Here is a 22,863-nt window from a genome sequence, read left to right as displayed (position 1 = left end):
ATGTTGTCTTCCCAGTAGGAGCGGATTTTACGTGGTCCTCCTCTCTCACCCACATTTCTCACCAGGACACGACTGCCAACCTGCAGTGTGGGGCCATACACTTTCTTGTCATACTGTTTGTTCCCCCTATCAGCTGACTTGGAAGCATTTCTGGAGGCGATGTCATAAGCCTCAGTCATCCTCTTTCGCCACTTCTCCACATAGTCCTGGTACACAGCAAATTCAAAAGTGTTAAATTTCCAGTGTTGGTGTTAAATGTTAAAAATACAGTGTTAATTCAACACTTGCTTAGTTGATTCAACTATGTGAGAGTTAATTCCTCAAAAGAGTTGGTGTTAATCCAGGGAGTTAAATCCAAACAACACTGTTAAGTGTTCATTTTAAAATCAACACTTAAACAGTGTTACTCCCAGAATTCCAACGGACCTGTGACGTGTTTGTCTAAAGAGCGGGACGACTCGGAGTCAGACTCGAGGCTCGAGCGGGGTCGGCAGAGGACGACTTTCTTTTCACGTCCAGACTCCACGGAGTATCTTTCTGTAAGTAAATGAAAGGCGTCATGCCCATTTAATAATACTTTTTTAAGCAGTAGTATTTTAATGTTATATGTGTCGAACGTCCTGTCTAACGTTATAGCTCTAACAAGGTAGGCTAAGTCCCATGTTAAGGTTAGCATGGCAGCTGTTTTATATTTTTTCAAAGGTGCATTAATGTTCCTTTTGCACATCAGTGTTGATGAATGTACACAATTTGCTTAGCGTAAGTATAGGCTACACGTTCGGATAACACGGTATATAACTACACATTTCTTGTGAGAGGAAAAAGCTAAGTTAGCTAAAATGACGTAGCGTTAGCACGCGCACGAGGCTAACTGATTTCTGTCGGGAAAAATCTGTCGTTCCGTGCGCGTACGGTAATTAATTAGCTATGGTCTCGTCTCGATGAAAATGCCAGGCGATAGAGTAACTTAGAGAGCCGGGGCTGGGCCTGGGGGTTGAGCTCCTGCCTGCCCAAAGACTGCTGCTAATGCTAAAAGTCAGACTAGCTTTGTGAGTCGGGCAAGTTAAGTTAGCATGTTGCTGCTGTAGGTTAGGCTTCCTGGAGAAACAGACACACCAGACCATAACTCGTGAGTAATGCTTAAAAAAATCAAAACAGATACTCGGTCGAATTCAAGGCAAGGTAAAATCTTCATGTCTCTCCACATCCATGGTGAACATACTGAAAATGATGACGTAGTGCGTGTGTCTTTTCTTCTTCTTTTTTCTGTAGTACATCATGTTGGTGAAGGTGAGATTTGGAGAAACGCAGAAGTATGTCAAAGTGGCTGAGACTGAAGATGGCTATGATGACTTCAACACATTTCTTCAGAAAGGTTGGCATCATTTTTAATAGAGCAGAGAAATTGACTAATTGTTATAATATCTACTGAAATGATGTGATGTGTAAATGTCTCATATTATGGAGTTGTGTTTATGATAGCTAATGGTAATGCCCTGTGTGCCCTTGACCTAAAATGTTAGGAAAAACAAGTATAGCAAATTTCTGTTTATTATAATTTTTCCATGGCTCTGAATTTAATTTTTTTTATCAGTCATTCAAAAGCTAGATCTTCCACTTGAGAGTGAGCTGCACTTGACAGATGAAACAGGGACAGAAATCGATGCAGATGTGTTTGAGGAGCTTTTGCAAGCAGGGAACCTTACTGTTAGGGTGGCAACTGACAAGTCAACAGGTGAGACTCAGACTTGTGAGGCCAGGAGTGGATCGTCAATATTAAAGAGTTTTGTGGAGAACTAATTATTTTTTCCTTTTGTGTTTACATTTTTAAAACTGTTTACAGTTGTGCTTCATGATGATCTTTCATACACTTCGTTGGAGTCACCGATATCAGACAACTCCTCTCTGTCAGTGTCAGAAGACTTCCTGGCAGTATCCTCTGATTCATCAGATGCAACAGTGATTGTTCAGACAAATGGAGGGAGGAGAACCCATGCTGAACGGGAATCGGCAAAAGAGGTTTTAGTTATCAAATATCACACACAAATATATTGTGCAGTTGAACTGTGTTAAACTGTTTTGTTGTTGGATGTAATGATTATTAGAGCTGCAACTAACGATTATTTTCATCTTCGATTAATCTGTCCATATTTAAACAATTCATAGATTAGTGACATTTTTTTTCTTAAAACACTACTCAAACTGATTATTCGATTATCAAAATAGTTGATGATTAATTTAATAATTGATAATTGTTAGATTAATTGTTGCAGCTCTAATGATGGTGATTGCTAATTTGCTTTATCTTTTAGATGGTGAGAGATGCTCTAAAGGCTAAACCGGGTGGACAGATTATTTTGGATGAATATGATAAAATGAAGACATTGATGGATAGCACAAGGAGACAGTTGGTGAACCTTCTTGTGGCTGACATGGTTGAAATTCATGGGTAAGACTTCATTGTTCATTTTTATACTTCACTCAATGCAATTTTTTTTTAACAGAACACTTATTTTAGGACATTGCGTAATGCATATTAGTAAAGCAACTTATTATTTATTTTCTCCTATGAAAGAGATAAATACTAAATGGCTAAAACATGATACAAAAACTAAGTGTTTGAGAGAGACTAAAACTCAGTGAAGCTACAACAGTAAAACTTTCAAAAATATCACAAAAGCATTGATGAAACAACACCAGAGACAGCTAGCTTACCACTGGGAGAATTTTGATTTTCAGAGATTTGAGTTTGGTCCAGTGAAAAAAGAAACTATTGATAGCTTGGAAGGAGGAGATGTTTTAAGTTCTGTATTTAATGTAAATGCATACTGTGAAGTGTCAACCACTAATTGGGTGAAGAACTATGGAACAGAATATCAGATTGGTATGTTTGTTTGCACTGGAACAAATATGGAAGATCCTGTTTTCAGAAAGATCACAAACATTCTTGTACATAATGAGCAAGCATTTATTTTGACATGCAGAGTGGACACTCTTTATTTTGATGATCATTTCAATGCATACTGTATCAGTGAGAGCGCAGATTCATTTTCTGTTTTTCCAGTTAAGGAGTTGATTTATTACAGACCCTATGACAAACAGTTTTCTAATAAGATGTGTGAAAAATATTATATTGTGCCACATTGTCATATCGTGTGACCTGTGTTGGTCATTGTTGGTTATTGCAAAGCCAGTGCTGTTTTTTTTGTGGTGAGCTTGTTTGAAATAAATACAGATTCAAACTGCAACTTGTGTGGTTTTCTTTGTAAATTATATTATTATTATGAGTAGTAGTAGTAGATGTAGATTTAACACTATCCATAGTGTTAATATAGATTTAACACTATCAATAGTGTTAATATAATCTGAATCTTATTCAGTGTTAAAACAACACAATGATAGTGTTAATTTTTGACACTACACACTAGTGTTAGGAAAATTCAACACTGGTGAGTGTTACATTTCAACTACTGAGAGTGTTGTTTCAACTCTGTCATGTTTAACACATCAAAAAGTGTTATTTTAACTCGATCTAGTGTGGACCAATATAGACACTTTTAAAGTGTTGAATTTAACTCCCTAGGAGTTGAATTAACACTTCTGAATTTGCTGTGTAGGAGCCTGTGCAGTCCTGATTTTCAATTCCAAACAGCAGGTCAACAGGCAGTCGGGGTGGCCTACCAAACAGGAGAAAGAATGGAGAATAGCCGGTGGCTTCATTAGCTGTGCAGTTGTAGGCATGTACGACTTTAGTGAGGTGATTTTTCCAGTCATGTTTCTGTTCTTCAGTAAGTGTTCTCAGCATTGACAGCAACGTCCTGTTAAATCTCTGTCTGTCCATTTCCTTGTGGATGATAAGGAGTAGTGTGAGACCCCCGAATGCCTGACATTGTTTTCAGGTGGTGAAGCAGCTTGTTCTCAAATTCCCTCCCCAAATCATGATGCAGTCTTTCTGGGAAACCAAACTTGAGACACAAATCATTAAACAGTTTGTCTGCAACAGTCTTGGCTGATTTGTTGGTAGTTGCATATGCTTGTGCGAACCGAGTGTAATGGTCCATTATGACAAGTACATATTCATAACCCCCCCTACATTCTTCCAAATGTAGAAAATCAACAGAGACCAGCTGGAATGGGTGAGTGGTTTTGATACTCATCATAGGTGCGAGTGCATGTCTGTTAGGTTTTCTCTTCTTTAGACACTCACACACGTTTGTCACAAAATGTTCTATGTCTCTTTGCATTTTGGGCCAAAAGAAACGTTCTCTTATCAAGTTTACTGTCCTTTCTGTTCCCAAGTGTCCCATTTCGTTGTGGAGCTCCTTCAGAACAAGTGGACGGTATACATCTGGGAGCAAAAGCTGACTTTTGGTGTGAGTTTTGCAGTGCATAGTTCCATCTTCTCTGATCTCAAGCCTACTCCACTCTCTGACTAGAGCTTTAAATTTTGGGCCCTCGTGTTTCAGTTGTTGTACAGTGGGTCGCTTGTTTTTCTCTTTGTGTCCATACATTTTGCCCATCACCTGATCTTGTTGCTGTGCTGTCTTTATTTCTTCCCTGGAGAATGGCTGTATGGCACTGAGCATATTCTCTATTTCTATCTGTGTCTGTAGAGCATTACAAGAGACTGAGTGTAGGAATGGGCTGTTCTCTTCCTGATGCACCAAAATGCCCTGCCCTGTTGCACTTACTTCTTCCTGGCAAACAACCTGTGTGCATTGGTTCACATAACTTTCAAAATCAAGTGGCATTCTGGATAAGCCGTCTGCGTTTGCATTTGCTTTGCCTGGTCTGTACTTGATTTTGAAATTAAAATCTGCCAACTCTGCTACCCATCTTTGTCCCACGGCATTTAACTCTGCTGTTGTCAGTATATATGTCAGTGGATTATTATCAGTATATACCACAAAAGAGGGAGCATGAAAAAGATAGTCTCTGAAACGCTCGCAGATGGCCCACTTCAGTGCGAGAAACTCCAGCTTACCAGAGTGCAGGTTGTAGTTTCTCTCTGGAGGGGGGAGCGTTCTGGATCCATAATCGATCACCTTCAGCTTGCCATGACTGCGTTGGTACAGCACTGCACCAAGTCCTGCCTGTGAAGCATCAGTGTGCAAAACAAATGGTTCATTCAGGTCTGGGAAGCCGAGGATAGGAGGGTTAGAGAGTTTGTCCGCTAGGTGGCTCAGAACCTGATGATGCTTTTCAGTCCATGTGACCGGTGATGATGAGGTCAACTGCCCGTGTTTTGTTTTCTTTACCTTTCCCTTTTTAGCCACATTGTGGTTTTGTGGTGAAGCAGGAACAGGGGATTGGGCTGCCAACAGTTCATACAGGGGCTTTGCTATGACAGAAAAGTTTTGTATGTATGTCCTGTAGTAGGACAGGAAGCCTAAAATCTGTCTCACTTCTCCCACTGTGTTAGGGCGTCTTTCCTTCAGGGCCTGCACTGGAGCCACCTCTGCCGGGTCCATGCTATGCCCCTCTTTTGACACTATCCTGCCCAAGAACCTAACTTTGGATTTAAACAGTTCACATTTTTTTGGTGTGAGCTTCACTCCATGTTGGTGGTATCGGCAAAGGACTGTTCTTACATGCTCAACGTGGTCAATGAAGGACTTGCTGTGGACTAAATTGTCATCAAGGTAAGGCAGGCAAATATCATCACGCAAACCCCACAAACACTCCTCCATACTTCTTTGAAATTCAGCTGGAGCTGAACTCAGGCCAAAGGGGATCCTCGCCCACTGATACAGGCCCCATGGTGTGATGAAGGCAGTGAGAGGCTGACTTTCTTCATCTACAAAGCCTTGGTGGTACGCCTTGCCTTGGTCAAGTACAGAAAACCATGAACTCCCAGTAAGACTGTCCAACATATCTTGTATGCGAGGAATAGGATATCTATCTGGCATTGACTTCCTATTTAGCTCACGGTAGTCTACACACAGTCTCAGTTCCCCTGATTTTTTTCTTACACACACTATAGGTGACGAATAGGGTGACCTTGATTTAGTGATCCAGCCCTTATTAATCAAGTCCTGTAAATATTCCTTTACCTCCTGATGTAATGGCTTTGGAACACTGATATAAGTCTTCTGGACAGGTGTCTGGTCATTTAGGGTGATATTCATACGCAGAGAGGGTATGGAGCCTACATCATTTTCATCCCTAGCAAATGCTTTACACTCCTCCCTTAACACTTCTCTTGCTAAGGTTTGCTTGTCACTAGTCAAGTGATCTAAAGTCACTGGGGGATCCTAGGTTTCATCACAGTCAGTAGTGGGGCAGCTTGTACCTGAGCAGTCTGTGTTTTGCTTTGCATTTTTGTCGGGACCTGGTTGTGTCTGTCCTTGTGCCGCTGGTTCTGTAGCTGCTGGGTACACAGCCTTCACACTCTCAATGTGTCCGAGGCTAACTCGGGGGCCTAGCGTGACACTGTGTGCTGTAGTGTTAATAACTGAAACAGGGACAGTGGCAGAGTTCCCTTTTCTCATAGTGAACAGTACTTCTTGGATGTGCAATCCCTCAGGTAAACTGGTGTTCATAATTGGGCTGAACAACATGACAGTGTCCTCTTCAGTCTGCATGCGTGTGCGACATTTCACTGTGGTAACTTCACCTGGGAGTAACACAACTTTATCCTTGCCTGTTTTCACTATGGTCTCCTCAGAAGTAGCTTGATGAGTGTATTAGCTGGATAAAAGTGTGTGCAACATAAGAGTCAATTTCAAAAGCACCGCTCACAACTGCTGTAGTGCTGTCACTTCCTGCTGTGCCCTTCTGTTGCTTTAATTGTTCATTGATCACTTCCTCTATTACATTAAAGCCAACTATAGGGTGTTCTGCCACATTTTGATAACTGGAAACTAAAACTGGCACTAGCAGACATGCACTAGAAGTCTCTAACCCGCTCAGTTGGAACTCTACTGGTATCCATCCAATAAATGTGATTTATTTTCTATTTGCTGCAAGTCCATTTAGTGGTTCTGGCCCTAAGAGTTCACCTATACTATAGGTCTGATAGTGCTGTGTGGAAGGTGTTCAGCTCGCCATTGTTCATTTATTACTGCTGCCTGAGCACCCGTATCACACAATGCTGTCACCGGTACGTTATCAAAAGTACATTTTACCATTTTCCGTTTGCCAATAAGTTTAATAAGTCTTTTATCTTCTTTAGCTGAGAGGTAATTAACTTTGCATGTGTCTGGAAAGTTGTTCTTATGTCTCTTGGTTTCTGCTAAGTGTTCTGCAACTAAACTTACTGATTTACACAGAGGTTTGTGTTCTGGCCAATGATGCTTCTGACAGGACCTGGAGCAATAAACTGTACTTGAACAACCTGCACATGTCACAAGTCTCCTGGTTGCATCCTCCTCCTGTAGACAGTTGCAGCGGTGGGACCCTGACGGCTGTTGCTGGATTGCTGCTGGTCCCCCTGCAGCAACCCTCCGAAGTTTCCCTGCGCCTGGCATGGAGCTCTGCATCCTCTGGATATGTCTCCCAGCTGTCCACACTTGAAGCAGTGGCTACAGTTGACTTCCTCTCCTTTGTCCTGGCAGTCCCTGCACGCTCTTCTCCGGATACTGTTGTTCCCTGTAGCTTGCCTGTAGTTCTGTGGCCTGCCATTGCTCATGGAAGCTAACACCATACGTTTCATTTCAGCAACCTCAGTTTGAAGCTCTCTTACCAGAGTGTGCATCACAAGCTCTTGTGGAGGTTGGGCTGTCTTTGTCTTCTCCTTGTGGGTGCCTTTATCATCCTCCTGCAGTGTTTTCTGCATGGAGGGGTCAGGTGACTTGTCCAACTTATTGTTAGTTGTCTGTAGTTCAGTCATTCTGGGTGTTTTGGTGTTATTACGTTTGAGCTTATTTATTCTTTCTGCCTCAAGGTTTCCTGCTTCATTTACTCTTTCAATCAGAGTTTCATCGGTCACCTCCATGTCATCAAGGTATGGCTTAATCTGGTATTTGATGTTGTCACTGAGCAGCCCTGTACCAACTGACCGTAGAAACTTCTTCTTGACCAGGTATGCACTGTAGTGCTCCTCCGAGTCTCTGTCCTTGGATGTAAACAGCAGTCTATCTTTTAGTTCAATAGCTCTGAACAAAAACTCTTGTGCTGATTCTTTCGGCTCCTGGGACATGCTGATCTATTTTTGGTACTGATCTGAAGTGTCATCTTCGTTGTAATGCCCCTTTAATATGATCTTTAGCTGAGGCAGAGTCAATTCAGTCTTTATTTCTAGCATGTCACGCAGCTTTAAGCCAGGGCTAATGGCCCTTATCACAGCCTCGATTACTTCCGACTCACCATGACCCTTGCGAAGCCCGCTCTCTATCTGGTGTATTAGGTTGGTATATGACAGTTTGTCACGCTGCCCTCCTTCACCGATTTGGCCGCAGATGCGGAACTCTCGCCTGATGGTTACCTCTGGCACCTTAGCTGTGAATAGTGGCCCGCTAGTGCTGCTGCTGATACCATCTGATATGTTTAGTTTTTCACCCAGCATCTTTATTTCGTCTTCCAAACTCTTTCGGGACTGCTGCAGCTCCATATATTTATCTCTCATCTCAGTGTCATGGCGGCGCTTTCTGTCTCCGTCTTCTGTCAGGCCCTCTATGAAAACTAGCAGCTCTTGGATTACTTTACATGCTTCCCCTTCATCTGCTTTTTCTTCAATTTCGTCAATTTTGTTTTCTGTTATTTTAAATAATGTTCGTCTGTTTTTATCAGCAAAAGTATCTTCTTCATCATCTTCTATACAATGCAGATATTTACAGACCTCCACCATCCGGTCCCGGTTTTGCTGACTCAGAGCAATGGTGGCAGAAATGGTCTCTAGAAACATATTCATGGGGTGGCAAGAGCGTAGCAGGAGAATTTCAGGGGTGGAATCCCCTGGCAGAAGTATATGCTGATTTAATTCCAGTCATATCAATCAATGTTAACTGGGAAAGCCACAATATTTACATTTTAACTCAATAAGATTAGGTGACATTATTGTGGCACATCAGTAAAACCTTAAATATAAATATGTAAGGTGGCAGAAATCATTTAATTAATTTTAACTGAATGAGTTGGTTTCACTCTTAGACCAGCAGGGGCACCAAATCTGCAGACTGCTGCAATAAGTACATTAATTAACTGTTTCATCGATGTGTGTCTGTATGAATATGAAAATATTAACAATCATATTATTCCTATCAGCTGTCAATCACTGTTATGATTCACATATTCAGTGTTATTATTAAATAAACTATATTTTTTGGAGGAGTTAATAATGAATGTTCCTCAAGATGCTTGCTCACCCTCCTTCAAATTTGAAAGGCAAGTAATTATTATCATAAATCAAAAATAATCAAAAGAACAGTTCAGCGCCCCACGACTTCATTGCAAACAGTTACAACCTTGACTTTACATCAGAAAGAACAAACATTAAAGAAATGACTAACTGCATCAGTTAGGGTTAAAAAACGTGTATTCAGCTAAAACATATACATCGCTGCAGTTATGATCCAGTGGAAAGTCTTTACCTACTGGCCTAGTTAAATCAAAGTGGTTACACTTAAGGTCATCATCTTAACAGTTTTGTATGTTCATTGAGTCATCCGTGAGCAGAGCATCAAGTTGGCATGCCTATAACAGCTGAATGTGGCGATTACCATCTTGTTCAGCAAAACGCCTAAAAAACGTATTAAGATTTAAAGCTATGTTGCGTTTTGATTCAATGCTGAGTACAGCCAAACTTGACAGGCTCTTCTCTGTCATTGTAGAACGCAAACTGTAGCTCCAGAGTATTTGTGTTGGGTAATCTATGGTAGGGCTAACCCATACAGTGGTGGGGCTCAAGTCAGTATTTGCAATGTAATTACATACACGCTCCCCTTGACAGTGAAACGCAGCGCGTGAGGTTTAGATTATTTCCCTGTCTCAATCCAAATTGAACCGTATGAAATAAAAAGGCACATTTGTCTTGTAGTAAATAAAAAGGACGACCTGGAGCCAATCCAGCAATTTCTCCACAGGTGAAAGAGTTGACATGCTGAAAACCCAACCCCTGCAGGGGGGTCTGCGGGGATTCTCCCCCAGGAGATTTTTTGAAATACTAACATAAAATACACATTCTGGTACTCTCTTGAGAAGAAAAATAAATAAATCTATTACTACACGACATATTTAAAAAAATGAATGCCATTTTAGTTTTTTGTTACTTTGTTCTGAAAGCTGAACCTACTGCTCCTCACAGATAGGAGAGGGAAGAGGCTGTGTGAATTACTTTACATTGTGGATAAGGGTCAATAGCCCCCATTGTTCTGTGTGTCAAAATGAAAGACAGCCCACACACCTATCAATCATCAAACCGTGGGGTCTTATTTCATTACGTGTTGATTTCTATCAACACGTAATGTTGTATCGATGTATATAGAGATGTACTACAGCAAAAGTATTCTCCGTCGGGACTTCCTGCAACAACACCACGCCGTTATCTTGGTTCTGATTGGCCAGAAGACATTATCAAAGATGTTCTATTGAGAAGACGATCACTACGTGACAAAAGTTTTCAAAACCGTTTCTAGTCTTCGGTATTTCCAGACAAGTGGCTACTGAAATCAATCTTAGTAACTGCTGTCTGTGCAATTTACTCCCAGCGAGTTGGCAGACTTTATTTTTGCTTACTTTAACATCATTGTTCATGGTGGGGCTAAGCCATTTCTTGGTATACAGTAGCTGTAGCCGACCCCAGCCATACCCTGACCCTGACCGCAAATACCTCATTCCTTCTGTCTACTTGGATCCGAAATGCTTCTCGTTTTGCGCTGTCCTCCCGTTCAAATGAAATCGCCGCCAATCATATTTCCAAGCTCGCGCCAGGGGGGGGGAGGGGTTACAAGGCTCGCGTCTTGTGCTGCATTCACTTGCACACGGACATTAGATATTTTCTCTCATAAATGTCCAATGAGCCACAACTTTTCTTTCAAAACAAAGCTGCCAACTGGGGTGGCAGCTGGGGTGGCAAGGCATTTTTCTGAGGTGGCAGCTGCCACCCCGTGCCACCCCGTAGAACCGCCACTGGGCGCGATCTAGGAGAATCTCCAAATCCATATTTTCCTCACGGTACAGTGTTATCTTTCTTTTCCTGGTTCGTCTCAGGATAAAAGCCCTCTTTTAATCCGTTTAGAGCTAATATCCTGGCTAGCTCGCCAATATATGTTGCACTCAAGGACTCAAGCGGACATCACTTGTCTTTTCTCACTCGTGGCAACTTTATTAAGAACCAAAAACTCCGTCACAGTTCCCTCAACCACCGAGGAAGAAACGCTCTTCCCCACCTTCACACCCTCAGGCGGAGCCTTGTGGCAAAAACAAGCAACTACATGCACCAACTAACCCTGCTTCAACAGTAAACATAACATGCAAACATTCATACATAGTTGGCACAAAGACACTAGACAAATAAACATAACACATCGTGAACTATATCGTCACATAAACGCACCTAGCAATAAACTTGATTCTGATTCTGATGATTCCTGAACTGAAAATGTTACTTTAGTGGAAATACAGAAGTTTTATCAGCAAAATGTAGCAAAAGTAAAAGTACTCGATATGCATAATTTCTCTTTTCACAATATTTTGTTATTACAAAAAGTAACATTCAGTTTTTATTACCAATAAATAAATGTCATATCAGTTTTACTTGGTGTTAGGAATGTTATGCTTTTGGTTGATTGCGCTTATCATAAGTCACTTAAGCATGAGCTAAATAAAATGTATTGTAATCGTGTGTGTGTGTGTTTGCAGGCACAATGTGAGCCAGCTGGAGAAGTGGCTCAGAGACAAAGATCTGATGGTGTGCGGGGCGAAGGAGACTTTGGAGCCTCTGATCCAGGCCGCTTAGCTGCTGCTGCAGAACAAGAAGACGGACGAGGACGCCGAGGCCATCTGTAAAATGTAAAGGTACACTGTCCTACAGTACAACACCGCATTTAGAGAAACCAGACAAGATGTCTCTGTCCGTCTGAACGCTAAGAAAACAACTGTAGGTAAAATGTGTTTAACTGTCTGTGTTTTGTCTCTTTCAGATTGTGAAGCTCTTGTACGGCTACACTCCGATCCATGACTTTGAGGAGAGAGCTTCACCATCATTAATTCTAAGGATAGAGGTAATTCACTCGTGCAGTATTAATACAAAACTGTTTTCTGGACATATGCTACATGCATACTTTCCAACCCTCCCGAATTTCGTGGGAGACTTCCGATTTCATAGCCCTCACCCGGTTTCCATGGTAGCACGTCTCTTTAGTAGCGCGCGCAACTGAAAGTCTGAAAGTCTGCACTTATAATAGCGATCCACTAGCGCACCCCCCCCACCTGGACCAGATGATTCAGGAACAGAGTCAGCAGATTGCAGGTTTGCAAACATCCCCACATAAATCCTCCATCCAGTCATAGAGAAATGTAGTCTTAAACCATACAGCATGCTTATTTTTTTTTGATCTGCTTCAACTTAATGTTTTCTCCCTCAGACAAAGTGGCTCATGCTGTACAGGAGACCCAGCAGCTGGAGACGGATCTGAAGGAGGAGCGGTCTCGCTGCCAGAATCTCCTGAGGGACCACCTGCGCATGGAGGACAAATACGACGACCTGAAGGAGGCGATGGCTTCCTCGGTGAGAGACACACAGTCCATATTACGAGACATCTTTATGAACATTTTTAGACATTATAGAGGTTTCTCAATACTCAAATTTCCCTTCCTCGACTCCTATCCTCGACTCCTCTCCTCGAGACTTGGTGCCGCCCACAGGAGATGCGAGCGGAGGACTGAGGAGGGGAACCGAGGAGAGAGGAGTGAAGCAGCAGGCGGTTAGAGAAATGAGAACTCCTCTCCTCTGAGCGGTCATTTTAAAGAGACGTCCATGAATGATGACAGGAGGCACAGCAGCCCTCTGATGGACAGATGTGTTCATGACGACTTATATATATTTACTTTTAATTCATTGACAGTGCGGTATAATGAGACAATAACAGGCTACAGATGCGGACATATACACACACACATATATTTACAACAGAGGAGGGATCCCTCTCCCAGGACCGACAGAAGTGCAATAGATGCCGTGTGTAAATCGAAGAGACAATACATTTTACAGCGTAGGTAGACCAAATGTTTGGAAATGCATGTGTCTATAATAAGAAGATCACGCATTTTAAAAGGTTTTTCGCCTGCCGTCTGTCTGCAGACTTGTCAAAGCATTAATTCATGGTTTTTACTAACCGGTATCAGTATGTTGTTACTTCGGCATCATTTTGAAACGTGTATTACAATTAAATCACGGTCAAATATGTAGCTCCCTTGACAGCGATTCTCTCTCTAGTATAGCAAACTCAGCCCGACTCAGCCCTGTTTGTTGGCCTCGATAGAACCACGATTTAGTCGGGCCAGAAAAAAGGAGAAAAAGTAGCCCAAAACTAGGCCAAGTGGAAGCACAACCAAAAACGGGCCCCGCACGGCTCGGTACGCTTAAAGCGAGCTCCGCGCTGCAGTGGAAACGCGCCAAAAGAGGACCAGTTCCAGCGGGCTAGAGCCAGGGTACGGACCCCCCCCCCTGGGCTCTAGATATATCATATAAGCATATCATCAAGTTATCTCATTCTAGTTTGCTAATCGATGTTGAAGGATTTCTTACATACACTATTAGTTGTAAAAATAGACATATCAGTAAGCATGTCATGAATAGGAAGTACAACAAGTGTTTTCTTTTACACAATTTTAACATCACTTAATTCATTAGTTCATTCATTATTTAGATGAAGATATAAACAAAACTCGAACCACCTTTTTCTTCCTTCAGGCCATTTTTTTAATTGGCCCTGCGTTAAAGGAAGCTGAATTAGGTATTACAAACGTCACTGTACGAAAACCCTCTTCATCACCATGTCTGCTTCTGTTTGTTAGCACAAGATTTAAAAAAAAGATCACTACATTTACATTTGCCGAGTGATCCTAATCTCAGATTTTTGAAGTAATGTGTTATAAATAAATACTTTTCTCATCTTCATGTATTCAAAAAAAGCATGAAATCTGAGACTTCCTTTCTAGCTTTAAAAGCAAAAAATGGCAAATGATTAATAGAGTATACCTTATTTGACATTTGAACACAATGTAGTAGTTGATTGAGGGTCAAACTAAAAATGAAATCACGTTGATGTTCTCACTGTAAGTAGTTTTGTGTTTCACTGCACCTTCTTTTTGTCTAACTCCTGTCTCAACTTTCTCTCCTCCATCCACGCTCCCCCACAGGATTAAAAAAAACTGCCTCCTGCATGACTGATTAGCTCTGTGTCACTGTGTTTCTTGCATGTAAACCTAATTTGTTTAAAGATCTGATCAAGCTTTTAATTTTAGCATTACATGTCCCTGGTAAGTGTCGAGTAAATGTGTTTAAAGGTAATTGCAGAATGTTTCTTCTTTATTTGAATCAAGATGCTTTAAAAGCTGCTTTTCAGTCATCTGGTGGATGAAATGACTCTGATAGGTCTCCTAATTATGAATACAACCTGCTGATTTACTGACTTAATTTGTTCTTTCAGAGACCAGGAGACGACTTTGAGACAGTCTCCTTCTGGCTGTCCAACACCTGCCGCGTCTTGCACTGTCTCAAACAATACAGCGGAGACGAGGTGAGAGACTGACACGAAACACTCCGACATGCGTCACGAAAGCGGTAAGGCTGCGGCTGTCAGGGTGCAGCGGAACCTTCAGGTAGCCTTGGCGAAGGTCTAGTTTCGTGAACATGGAAGAGCCGTAGAATTGTGCGGCTAGCTCATCCACTGTGCAGCTCTAACAACACCACTGCTTGGAAAAATTCTAATTAATTCAAAATATACATTTAAATACTTTACACAACTGTTCTCCTGGTGGTTTTTCAATAGTAGGGATTTCCTTTTTTCAGTTGCTGCTGCTCTCAACAACGCTACAAAGTCAGTGTGGCATAATGTGGCACGAAAGCCGAATAATTAATAAAAGGATTATGAAGTCTTGTTTTTTATGTAAACAGATTGCTGTAATATAAACACACAAAGGCAAAAGCTAAAATGTACACCAGGCTTACAAAAAAAGTGCTTTTTAATATTACTTTTTTAGTTGTTTCTCAATGAGTTCTCATACAACAAGTTTAAGATTTAAAAAATGAGGTTCAGGAGCATGGCCACGCCTAAAACTCCTCCTCGAACCACGGCCACCCCTATTTATATCCGGCAAAACTTCTGGCCACTGCTTGTCAACCCACCCTCCCTCTCCCTTCTACCTATACAGTTCCCCTTCCGACTAATACCGAGCGATACATCCATCCATCCCTTCTTCCCTCCCTCCCCTCTACATCCCTCATCCCTTCTTCCCTCCATCCCCTCAACATCCCTACATCCCTCCATCCCTACATCCCTCCATCCCATCATCCCAACATCTGCCCGTCAACATTTATATTTAAACTGTGCATATGTATATACTGTGTGTACTAACATTTCAATTCCAGGTGTCGTCTGGGGGCCCGTAATCAGCCCACGCAGATCATGCCGGAGACGGAACCCCCTCTCTGAGTCTCCCACTGCACGGACCACACCTCGTCCTCCCAGAACATCCCTTCACCCCCTTCATACCATTCACATGTTACTTCAATACACTTACAAACATCACATTGTTTTGGCGTGGTTCCTGCTAGTGAAAATATGTTGTGTGTTTCATTATTACATGGTTTTCTTATAATCTGTTAATTATATTTGTTAAGAAACTAGCCAATTTCCAAAAATGTATGCTACACATTTCTTTAAAACTGATTTTTCAAAAAAATCTTGACAAACATTAGACTTTGTGTAGGATTAACTGTCCATCATACGCCATATATACATAGGTTATAATGTGTTTTTGTAAATCTTGAATTTCCTTTCATCTCAGAAGACAAGAATCACATTTTGTACATGACTCCGTTTTACATCTCTTATTTTTACACAGATATAGATATTCGTGTCCTCAGTGTCAGAGTCTTTCATGCTAACAAATGATCCTTGTCTTTAACTGTCTTTCAAACTGTCACAGAACGATCACATGAACCCCACTCAGACATTATGATCATGCACAGCAAATTTGAAATCTAAAATTCAACACCCATGTAATTAATTTTAACACTATGAAAGAGTTTATATGGAAACCACCAGCAAAGTGTTAAATTAAGTGTTGACAATATAACACTATCATAGTGTTACTATACTAACACTAAGAGTGTAAGACGTGAACACCAACACTGAACAACAACACAGATAACAACACTAACAGTGTTGGCTGCAGCTTCAATTTTACACTGTCCTGGTGTGGAGTAACACTACAGCAGTGATACATCTTCTCCCATCTAACACCTTGAAGAGTTAAACATGTACACTAATAGTGTTGCAATTTTACACTGTTCTGGTGTAGAGTAAAACTACAGTAGTGATACATGGCACCCGCGCAGGTCAGAGTCCATGACTACACCTAGATTTCTGGCTTTATCTGTTGTTTTGAACATTGCAGACTGAAGCTCAGCACTAACTTTTATACGTTCTGCCTTGGCTCCAAAAACCATTACCTCAGTTGTATCTTTGTTTAATTGGAGAAAGTTATTGCTAGAATTTGGGTGTCATCTGCATAGCTATGGTAACTTATTTTGTTGTTTTTCATTATCTGAGCCAGTGGTAGCATGTAGATGTTAAAGAAAAGAGGCTCCAAGATGGAGCCTTGAGGTACCCCACATGTCATTTGTCAACTCAGATGTGTATTTACCTATAGAACCTACGTCCTTTAAGTAGGATTCAAACCAATTTAGAACTGTTGCCGAAAGTCCCACCCAGTTTTCTAGTCGGTCTAGTAATATGTTGTGGTCAACAGTGTCAAACGCAGCACTAAGATCTAATAATACTAACACTGAAGTTCTGCCACTGTCTGTGTTTAAGTGGATGTCATTGAAGACCTTTACAAGAGCAGTCTCAGTGCTGTGGTTTGGTCGAAAGCCTGACTGGAACACATCGAAACAGTTATTTAAATGCAAGAAATTACTCAACTGTTGAAAGACTACTTTTTCAATGATTTTACCTAGAAATGCGAGGTTTGATATGGCCCTGTAGTTGTTCATTATTGAAGCTACTAGATTATTCTTTTTTAAGAGCGGTTTAATGACTCGTCCCAAGGAGTAGAATGAAGCGGTATAAAAACAGTTTTATCCCAGCAGCTATTGCACAAATTAACACATCATAGGAGCGTCACACAGATGCCTATTTTTATTTATTTATTTAATTGTGAATTTTGAATGTGAATGTTTGAACTAGTGTTTTCCTTTTTAAAAATAATTTCAAATATTTTGAAATTTGGTTGAGCAGGGTATGCTTGTACTTTTACTTGTCCTTTATTAGAAATGTGTCTGTTGTTTGTGTTTGTTTTTAGTGTCAGGATGGAAGCCTTGTGTCTTTTTTTCTGCAAACAGAATCTACCTACAGGTACAAATAAATAACCTGAACCTGAACCTGAACCTGACTGCAGTTTTCAGGGCCTATGTGAAGTAGATCTGAGGACATGCAAAGAATTTTTTTTTTTTTTAAATCCTGTTGGAATAATATCGAGGCAGAAGGAGGAGGATTTCAGAAGTTGTATAATGTCCTATAGGTCTTTATCATTAATCTGATGGAATTGTGTCATGGTGTTTGAATTGATTTTAAGTGCACACAGGGACAAAACATTTGCTGTACCTAATGCAGAAGCACTGACTGCTTGTCGGATTTTCTGAATTTTGTCAGTGAAGAAGGAGGGAAATTCATTGCAGGCCCTGGCGGATAGAAATGCAGAGGCTATATACTGACACTGTTTGTTAGTCTGTCAACGGTAGCAAATAACTCACGTGTGTTGTTTTTGTTTTTGCAAATGATGTCAGAGAAGAAAGACTGTTGTGCATTTTTCAATTCCAAATTATAAAAGCCAAGTCTCTCTTTATAGATTTCAAAATGAACCTGGAGATTTGTTTTTCGCCACCTGCGTTCAGCTTTTCGACACTCTCTTTTTTCTGTTTTCACGGTCATGGCCTTTCTCCATGGAGATATTTTCTTGCAAGACACTTCCTTTACCTTAGTTGGAGCAATGGCATCTTTAAAAAAAAATATTTTTGAATTAAAATGATCTACTAGCTCATTTACTGAGATGTTAGCAGGGGCAAAAGTGGAAGAAACATTTTGAGTAAACATTTCCCTAGTATTTTCAGTTAAATATCGCTTTGTGGTTAGATAATCAGACCCTTTGAGATAATTAAGTCCAGAGTGTGCCCCTTATTGTGCGTGGGCTCCGTCACATGCTGAGTCAGTCCATAGTTATCAAGAACACAAAACAGTTCTTTAGCCCCTCTGTCCTGGGGGTTGTCAACATGGATATTCAAATCACCAACAATGACTAGACGGTCAAAGTCAATACACACTATAGACAGCAGTTCAGTAGTCATCAAAAAAAATTGCACAGTATTTGGGTGGTCTATAGATGTTTAGGAACAGAGCTCGAGAGGAGCATTTCAGCTGAAGGGCCACATATTCAAAAGAAGCAAAGTTCCCATAAGATGTCTTCATGCATTGAAGGGAATCATTGAAAAAAATAGCAACTCCACCTCCTTTCTTAAACATTCTTTCCTGACTCATAAAACTGAAGTTGGGAGGTATTGATTCGATAAGAACAGCTGCACTGTTATTTTGTTCAATCCACGTTTCCGTTAAAAACATAAAAACGAGATTGTGCTCAGTGATAAAATCATTGATTAAAAATGTTTTTCCTGGCAAAGACCTGACATTTAATAAAGCTAGTTTAAGTTTGTTAAATACACTATCAGTCAGATTTTTTGTGACAAGCTGTGACTGACATGGAATCACTGCTAAATTTGTTAAACTTCCGCTTCCTGAAGTTTAAAAAAAAAAGTTTAAGTACTAGCGCTTCCTGTTTCTAAGATGATTCACTGCTCTTAATCTATTACCTATCAACACAGATATCGGCAAAGTTACAGACAGGCAGGGCCCCGGCTTGTCCTGGAGAGTTGAGAGTGCCTTACGCCCTTGAGCCTGGACCCAGCACATATCAGTTAGAGTTTGCTGCATTTTGTACACACACATCCTTATCAGGCTTTGGAGACAGCAGATGCAGTCTTGAAGATGCAGGCAGTTGAATATGTTAGAGATAAAAATGTGTTCAGGCAAACTCCATCCAAGTTAAAATTGTCAATAAAATGTGCATAATGGTCAGTACAGGCAGTTGAAAGCCATATGTAAGTGAACATAAACCTTCAATGCAAGGCGAGCAGTGAGTGTAAATACAGTGAATAAATACACAATTTGAGACTTATTAATTTAAACTACACGTTTTATTGCAAAGAGAAATACAAAATATAAAATTATAATAATAATATGTACACTATACATTCACAGCATGGAGAGTTTTCTTCCTCTCCAAAGCCAACGGTTGACATTCCCACAAGTTGTCTCTGTTGTTCTCAGTCTGTCACTCTCTAGAAACTTCACCAAGGTCTCCAAATGGAGGAGGGAGAGTTTGGTTGGTGGCCCCCCCTCTGTGCAGGGTGTGGAGGGGACCTGAGTGTGAGGAAAGGGGGGCAGTGGAGGGAAGCAGGGCCCGAGAGAGGGGGCGAGAAACTGAAGAAGGAGGTGTTGCAAGACCGAGGTGATAGGCTGGGGGGGAAGGAGAAGTGAGAGGCAAATGACGGGAAAGGAGGAGAAGTGGCGTATGTGGAGAAGGAGGGTGAGAGCCAGGGGGAGGGAGGGGGTGACAGGTAGTCGTGGCAAGGTGTGGAGCAGGCGAGAGGCTGGAACGTGGAGTGGGAAGGAAACTTAGGACACTCTTCTCTCCTCTCAGATGTGCAAATGAACTCCCCGGATAATCCATCTGGTGCTTTGGTCACGTCTGTCAATCTGGGGTTAAACTCTGCTGTGATGGTGTTGGGCTGCTGGCTCTCTGTGTGATGCTTGAGACCCTCGATCAGGCTTCTCCTCTGTGCCGGGAGGATTCTGTTCATGTAGCTGGTCAGCTGGGCCACACACTGCTGAAAACCTGCACCCTCTATGGTGACGAGAGCAGGAGCAATGGATTCTGGGTGATGGAGAGATGCCACAGGAGTCCTCATTTGACTGTCGTCTGCAGCAAAGAAACCAAAGGGAGGAATACAACTGGTTAGATTTGTTGCAATGTCACAAATGTTGACACCTTATTGTTTTTTTTGTTAGATTTACCCTTGCTGTGGTTCTTCCCGTCTGTCCATGTCTGAACATATTCCACAGCCAAGTCAAGAATCTCTGCTTTCTCTATTTTAGGATTCTGAAGCCGCTGTAGGTGATAACAGCCAAACAGAGGGGAGAAATGCAATTGGTTATTGAAAAGTCATGATTATTTCAGATATGTGTAGAGGCTGGGTGTGATTTGGTTAATATGACTCACGGGATCAGACGTGTGCTTCAACAGCAAACTTCTCAGTTCACCTAGACTTTGATTTATTCGATCTCTTCTTTTCTTTTCCACAACGGGTTTCAGAACCTGGAGAGAAACAAACCACATTGTGTGAGTATGGATATGGATATATTGTTCAAAGATTACTTATTATATATTAAAATAGTATCCTTTATTTTATAGCATTTTACTTAAAGCATGCAAACAATAAAACCCAAAAGCAGCAATAATACAATCAAATGAATTGAAACAGGAAATATATTGTAAGCTAATACAAGTAAACACGCCAACAAATCAAAAAAATATAAAACTAATTAACAAAACTTCGAAGTGGGAGTGATTCACATATTTATGTTTTTGAGTTCAGCTATTAATAAGAAAAATGTGGATTGCCAGGTTGTAATAATCTTATTGGTTATCATTAGGGTAATTTTTTTGTAATTCACAAAAGAATATAAATGAATAAAATAAGATAAAATATTTTTACAAACAAACGAATTTAAAAGAAAACATGCAATGAAAACATACATATAAATCAAATGTTAGTTATTTTTTTATAAATGACCTGTAAACCCCAAACTAGTATTCATTAATGCCTGTTACATAAAGTATTGTTAAATGATAATTAGCATGAACAAAAACGTGTTAATGGGGGCCTTAGTATAAAAACATTAATTAAATAAGTAATATTATTTATAAGTTCTTACCCTTTTCCTACTCTTCCCATCCTCCAGGCTTGTGTTCTGTAGTTTCCTGGTCATGTTGCAGAGTTGGGTCCTCACGTCCTGACTGAAGGCTGAAGCGGCTTTAACAGCCTCCTGGCGCGTGAGCATGGGTATAAGTAGAGCTCGTGCTGCCTCTGATTGGCTGACAAGTGTGAGTGACGACACCTAAACGAAAATGCTCTCTAACGTTTTCACGGCCCGTGGATAAATTCGAAACTATGTACTTTAAACACTAATCAGAAAGTGGGGTGTCTCAAAGTTTCAAGTTAAAAGTATATTATTCAAAGTTAATTGAATAATAATCAATATCTAAGGAAATCCTATTACCAGTAGGCTAACATATACTTTTAAAGGTTAACATCTGACCGGCATATATGCTGGAACTAATCATCTAAATCACTCATTGATAGTTTCTTTTAAATGTAACAAACACTTCTTTCATTTAGTATTAGCCTATAACCATCTTATTGCCATGTGATATTGAAACTTTAGTCTGGAGGATATCTTTGCATCCATTAATATAATTATGCTAAATGTGTGTTGTAAGCTTTCTGGTGACTTTTGACGCCTTCCAAAGGTGAGGCCCTGGGAAACTTGCTTCTTTCTCGTGGGAACAGAAATGAAGTGAGAAAGTGAGCAGCTATGAGCACTTTTTATGATGTGTGAGACATCCACACGTTGAATAAGTGATGAGAAAAAAGAGAAAATGAGGTCCTAATGAATAATCAAGTCCGTTTCAATAAAACAGCACTGGTTCCAAAAGCACATAATTTTAACTGCAAATACAATAGGCCTACTTTAATTTAAGCAGATAAAATCCAAATGAATGTATAGCTGATGAACTAGAATGGGGTTCCACGGGGCCAAAAGGGAGCAGGTCCGTCTGTTTCTGCTGAAGTGTGAGGATGATCATTACACATGAGTGTTAAGTGTGCTGTGCCTCGGTCAGCTTGATACCTCATGTTTGGACTTCACACGAGATCCCTTTAAAATCAAAGCAGATGTTGACCTGAGTGCATGTTCCCAGCGAATCCCTCCGTTTGATTCCAGCGCTTTTGTCACCGACACACCCCAAAGGTTACGATATTAGAAGGGATAGGTCCATTTCTCCGAAACCAAAGGGCACGTTTATTTCCAAACTAGCCTAATTAGTTTCCATCATAGGCTCAGGCGAGCACGTTATTGTTGCATGCTTATTAAGGGGGCGGGTGCACGTGGCTTAAATAATTTGCTCAAAAGTGTAATATTAAAATATATGGAGGTACAATAATCGAAGTTAGCTGAACTTAATATCCATTCCGTGAGCTTTTCATCGTTTTTAGCCAAAATCTCAACTCTTATGGCGAAACAAAGGATTCAAAATAGCCTATATACATTTTTTAAAACGAAGAATTTAATCTAAGTCATTCATATGCAATAACGAAGCTAATACATTCTAACTTCACATATAAATACATTGCAGTCTACAGAAAAAGGTAACTACTATATTGTAAATTGCATGGTAAAAAAAAATATGAATAAAGTGAATTTCCATGGTAACCAGCCGTGATCTGTGAGCCTGCACTAATCGCCCTCTCTTTGATTTAAAACGGAAGTAGGCCTATCATTGCCTCTGAAAAGCCTCTTTAAT

General features: G+C 40.7%; 2 protein-coding genes and 1 long non-coding RNA gene across 4 annotated transcripts; 2 read left to right on the top strand and 1 right to left on the bottom strand.

The window, feature by feature from the left end:
• On the top strand, positions 1-3,248 carry LOC307032188 (uncharacterized protein). The gene is made up of 6 exons (XM_079670017.1): positions 1-209; positions 448-539; positions 1,273-1,375; positions 1,595-1,735; positions 1,844-2,019; positions 2,313-3,248. The coding sequence occupies exons 3-6, from the start codon at positions 1,279-1,281 to the stop codon at positions 2,451-2,453; spliced, it is 555 nt and encodes a 184-aa protein (XP_079526143.1). The 5' UTR covers positions 1-209; positions 448-539; positions 1,273-1,278; the 3' UTR covers positions 2,454-3,248.
• Positions 3,249-3,814: 566 nt separating this feature from the next.
• LOC307032189 lies at positions 3,815-18,443 on the top strand. Of its 2 annotated transcripts, XR_013806177.1 has the most exons (6): positions 3,815-4,373; positions 5,423-5,642; positions 11,800-11,955; positions 12,081-12,161; positions 12,525-12,667; positions 14,592-18,443. It is a non-coding gene; the product is annotated as an uncharacterized lncRNA (long non-coding RNA). The 2 variants fall into 2 exon arrangements; XR_013806178.1 differs by lacking the exon at positions 3,815-4,373 and having other exon boundaries at positions 5,167-5,642.
• Positions 18,444-19,403: 960 nt separating this feature from the next.
• her11 (hairy-related 11) lies at positions 19,404-22,477 on the bottom strand. The gene is made up of 4 exons (XM_079671926.1): positions 21,216-22,477; positions 20,500-20,595; positions 20,295-20,388; positions 19,404-20,199 (listed from the first exon to the last, which is right to left on the bottom strand). Exons 1-4 carry the CDS (start codon positions 21,339-21,341, stop codon positions 19,568-19,570), a joined length of 948 nt encoding a protein of 315 aa, XP_079528052.1. The 5' UTR covers positions 21,342-22,477; the 3' UTR covers positions 19,404-19,567.
• Positions 22,478-22,863: the final 386 nt, after the last annotated feature.

This window comes from Notothenia rossii, assembly GCF_949606895.1.
Source record: "Notothenia rossii genome assembly, chromosome: 3".
NCBI classification, from domain to species: Eukaryota; Metazoa; Chordata; class Actinopteri; order Perciformes; family Nototheniidae; genus Notothenia; species Notothenia rossii.
This window is presented reverse-complemented; position numbering and strand designations above follow the sequence as displayed.

Bases quoted from the DNA above. Each gene is read 5' to 3' on its own strand.
- LOC307032188 (XM_079670017.1), top strand. From the start codon at position 1,279: ATGTTGGTGAAGGTGAGATTTGGAGAAACGCAGAAGTATGTCAAAGTG. The intron at 1,376-1,594 runs GTTGGCATCATT...TTTTTTTATCAG, and splicing joins CAACACATTTCTTCAGAAAG to TCATTCAAAAGCTAGATCTT. The intron at 1,736-1,843 runs GTGAGACTCAGA...AACTGTTTACAG, and splicing joins GGCAACTGACAAGTCAACAG to TTGTGCTTCATGATGATCTT.
- her11 (XM_079671926.1), bottom strand. From the start codon at position 21,341: ATGCTCACGCGCCAGGAGGCTGTTAAAGCCGCTTCAGCCTTCAGTCAG. The intron at 20,596-21,215 runs GTAAGAACTTAT...GTTTCTCTCCAG, and splicing joins ATGGGAAGAGTAGGAAAAGG to GTTCTGAAACCCGTTGTGGA. The intron at 20,200-20,294 runs GTAAATCTAACA...TCTTTGCTGCAG, and splicing joins CGGGAAGAACCACAGCAAGG to ACGACAGTCAAATGAGGACT.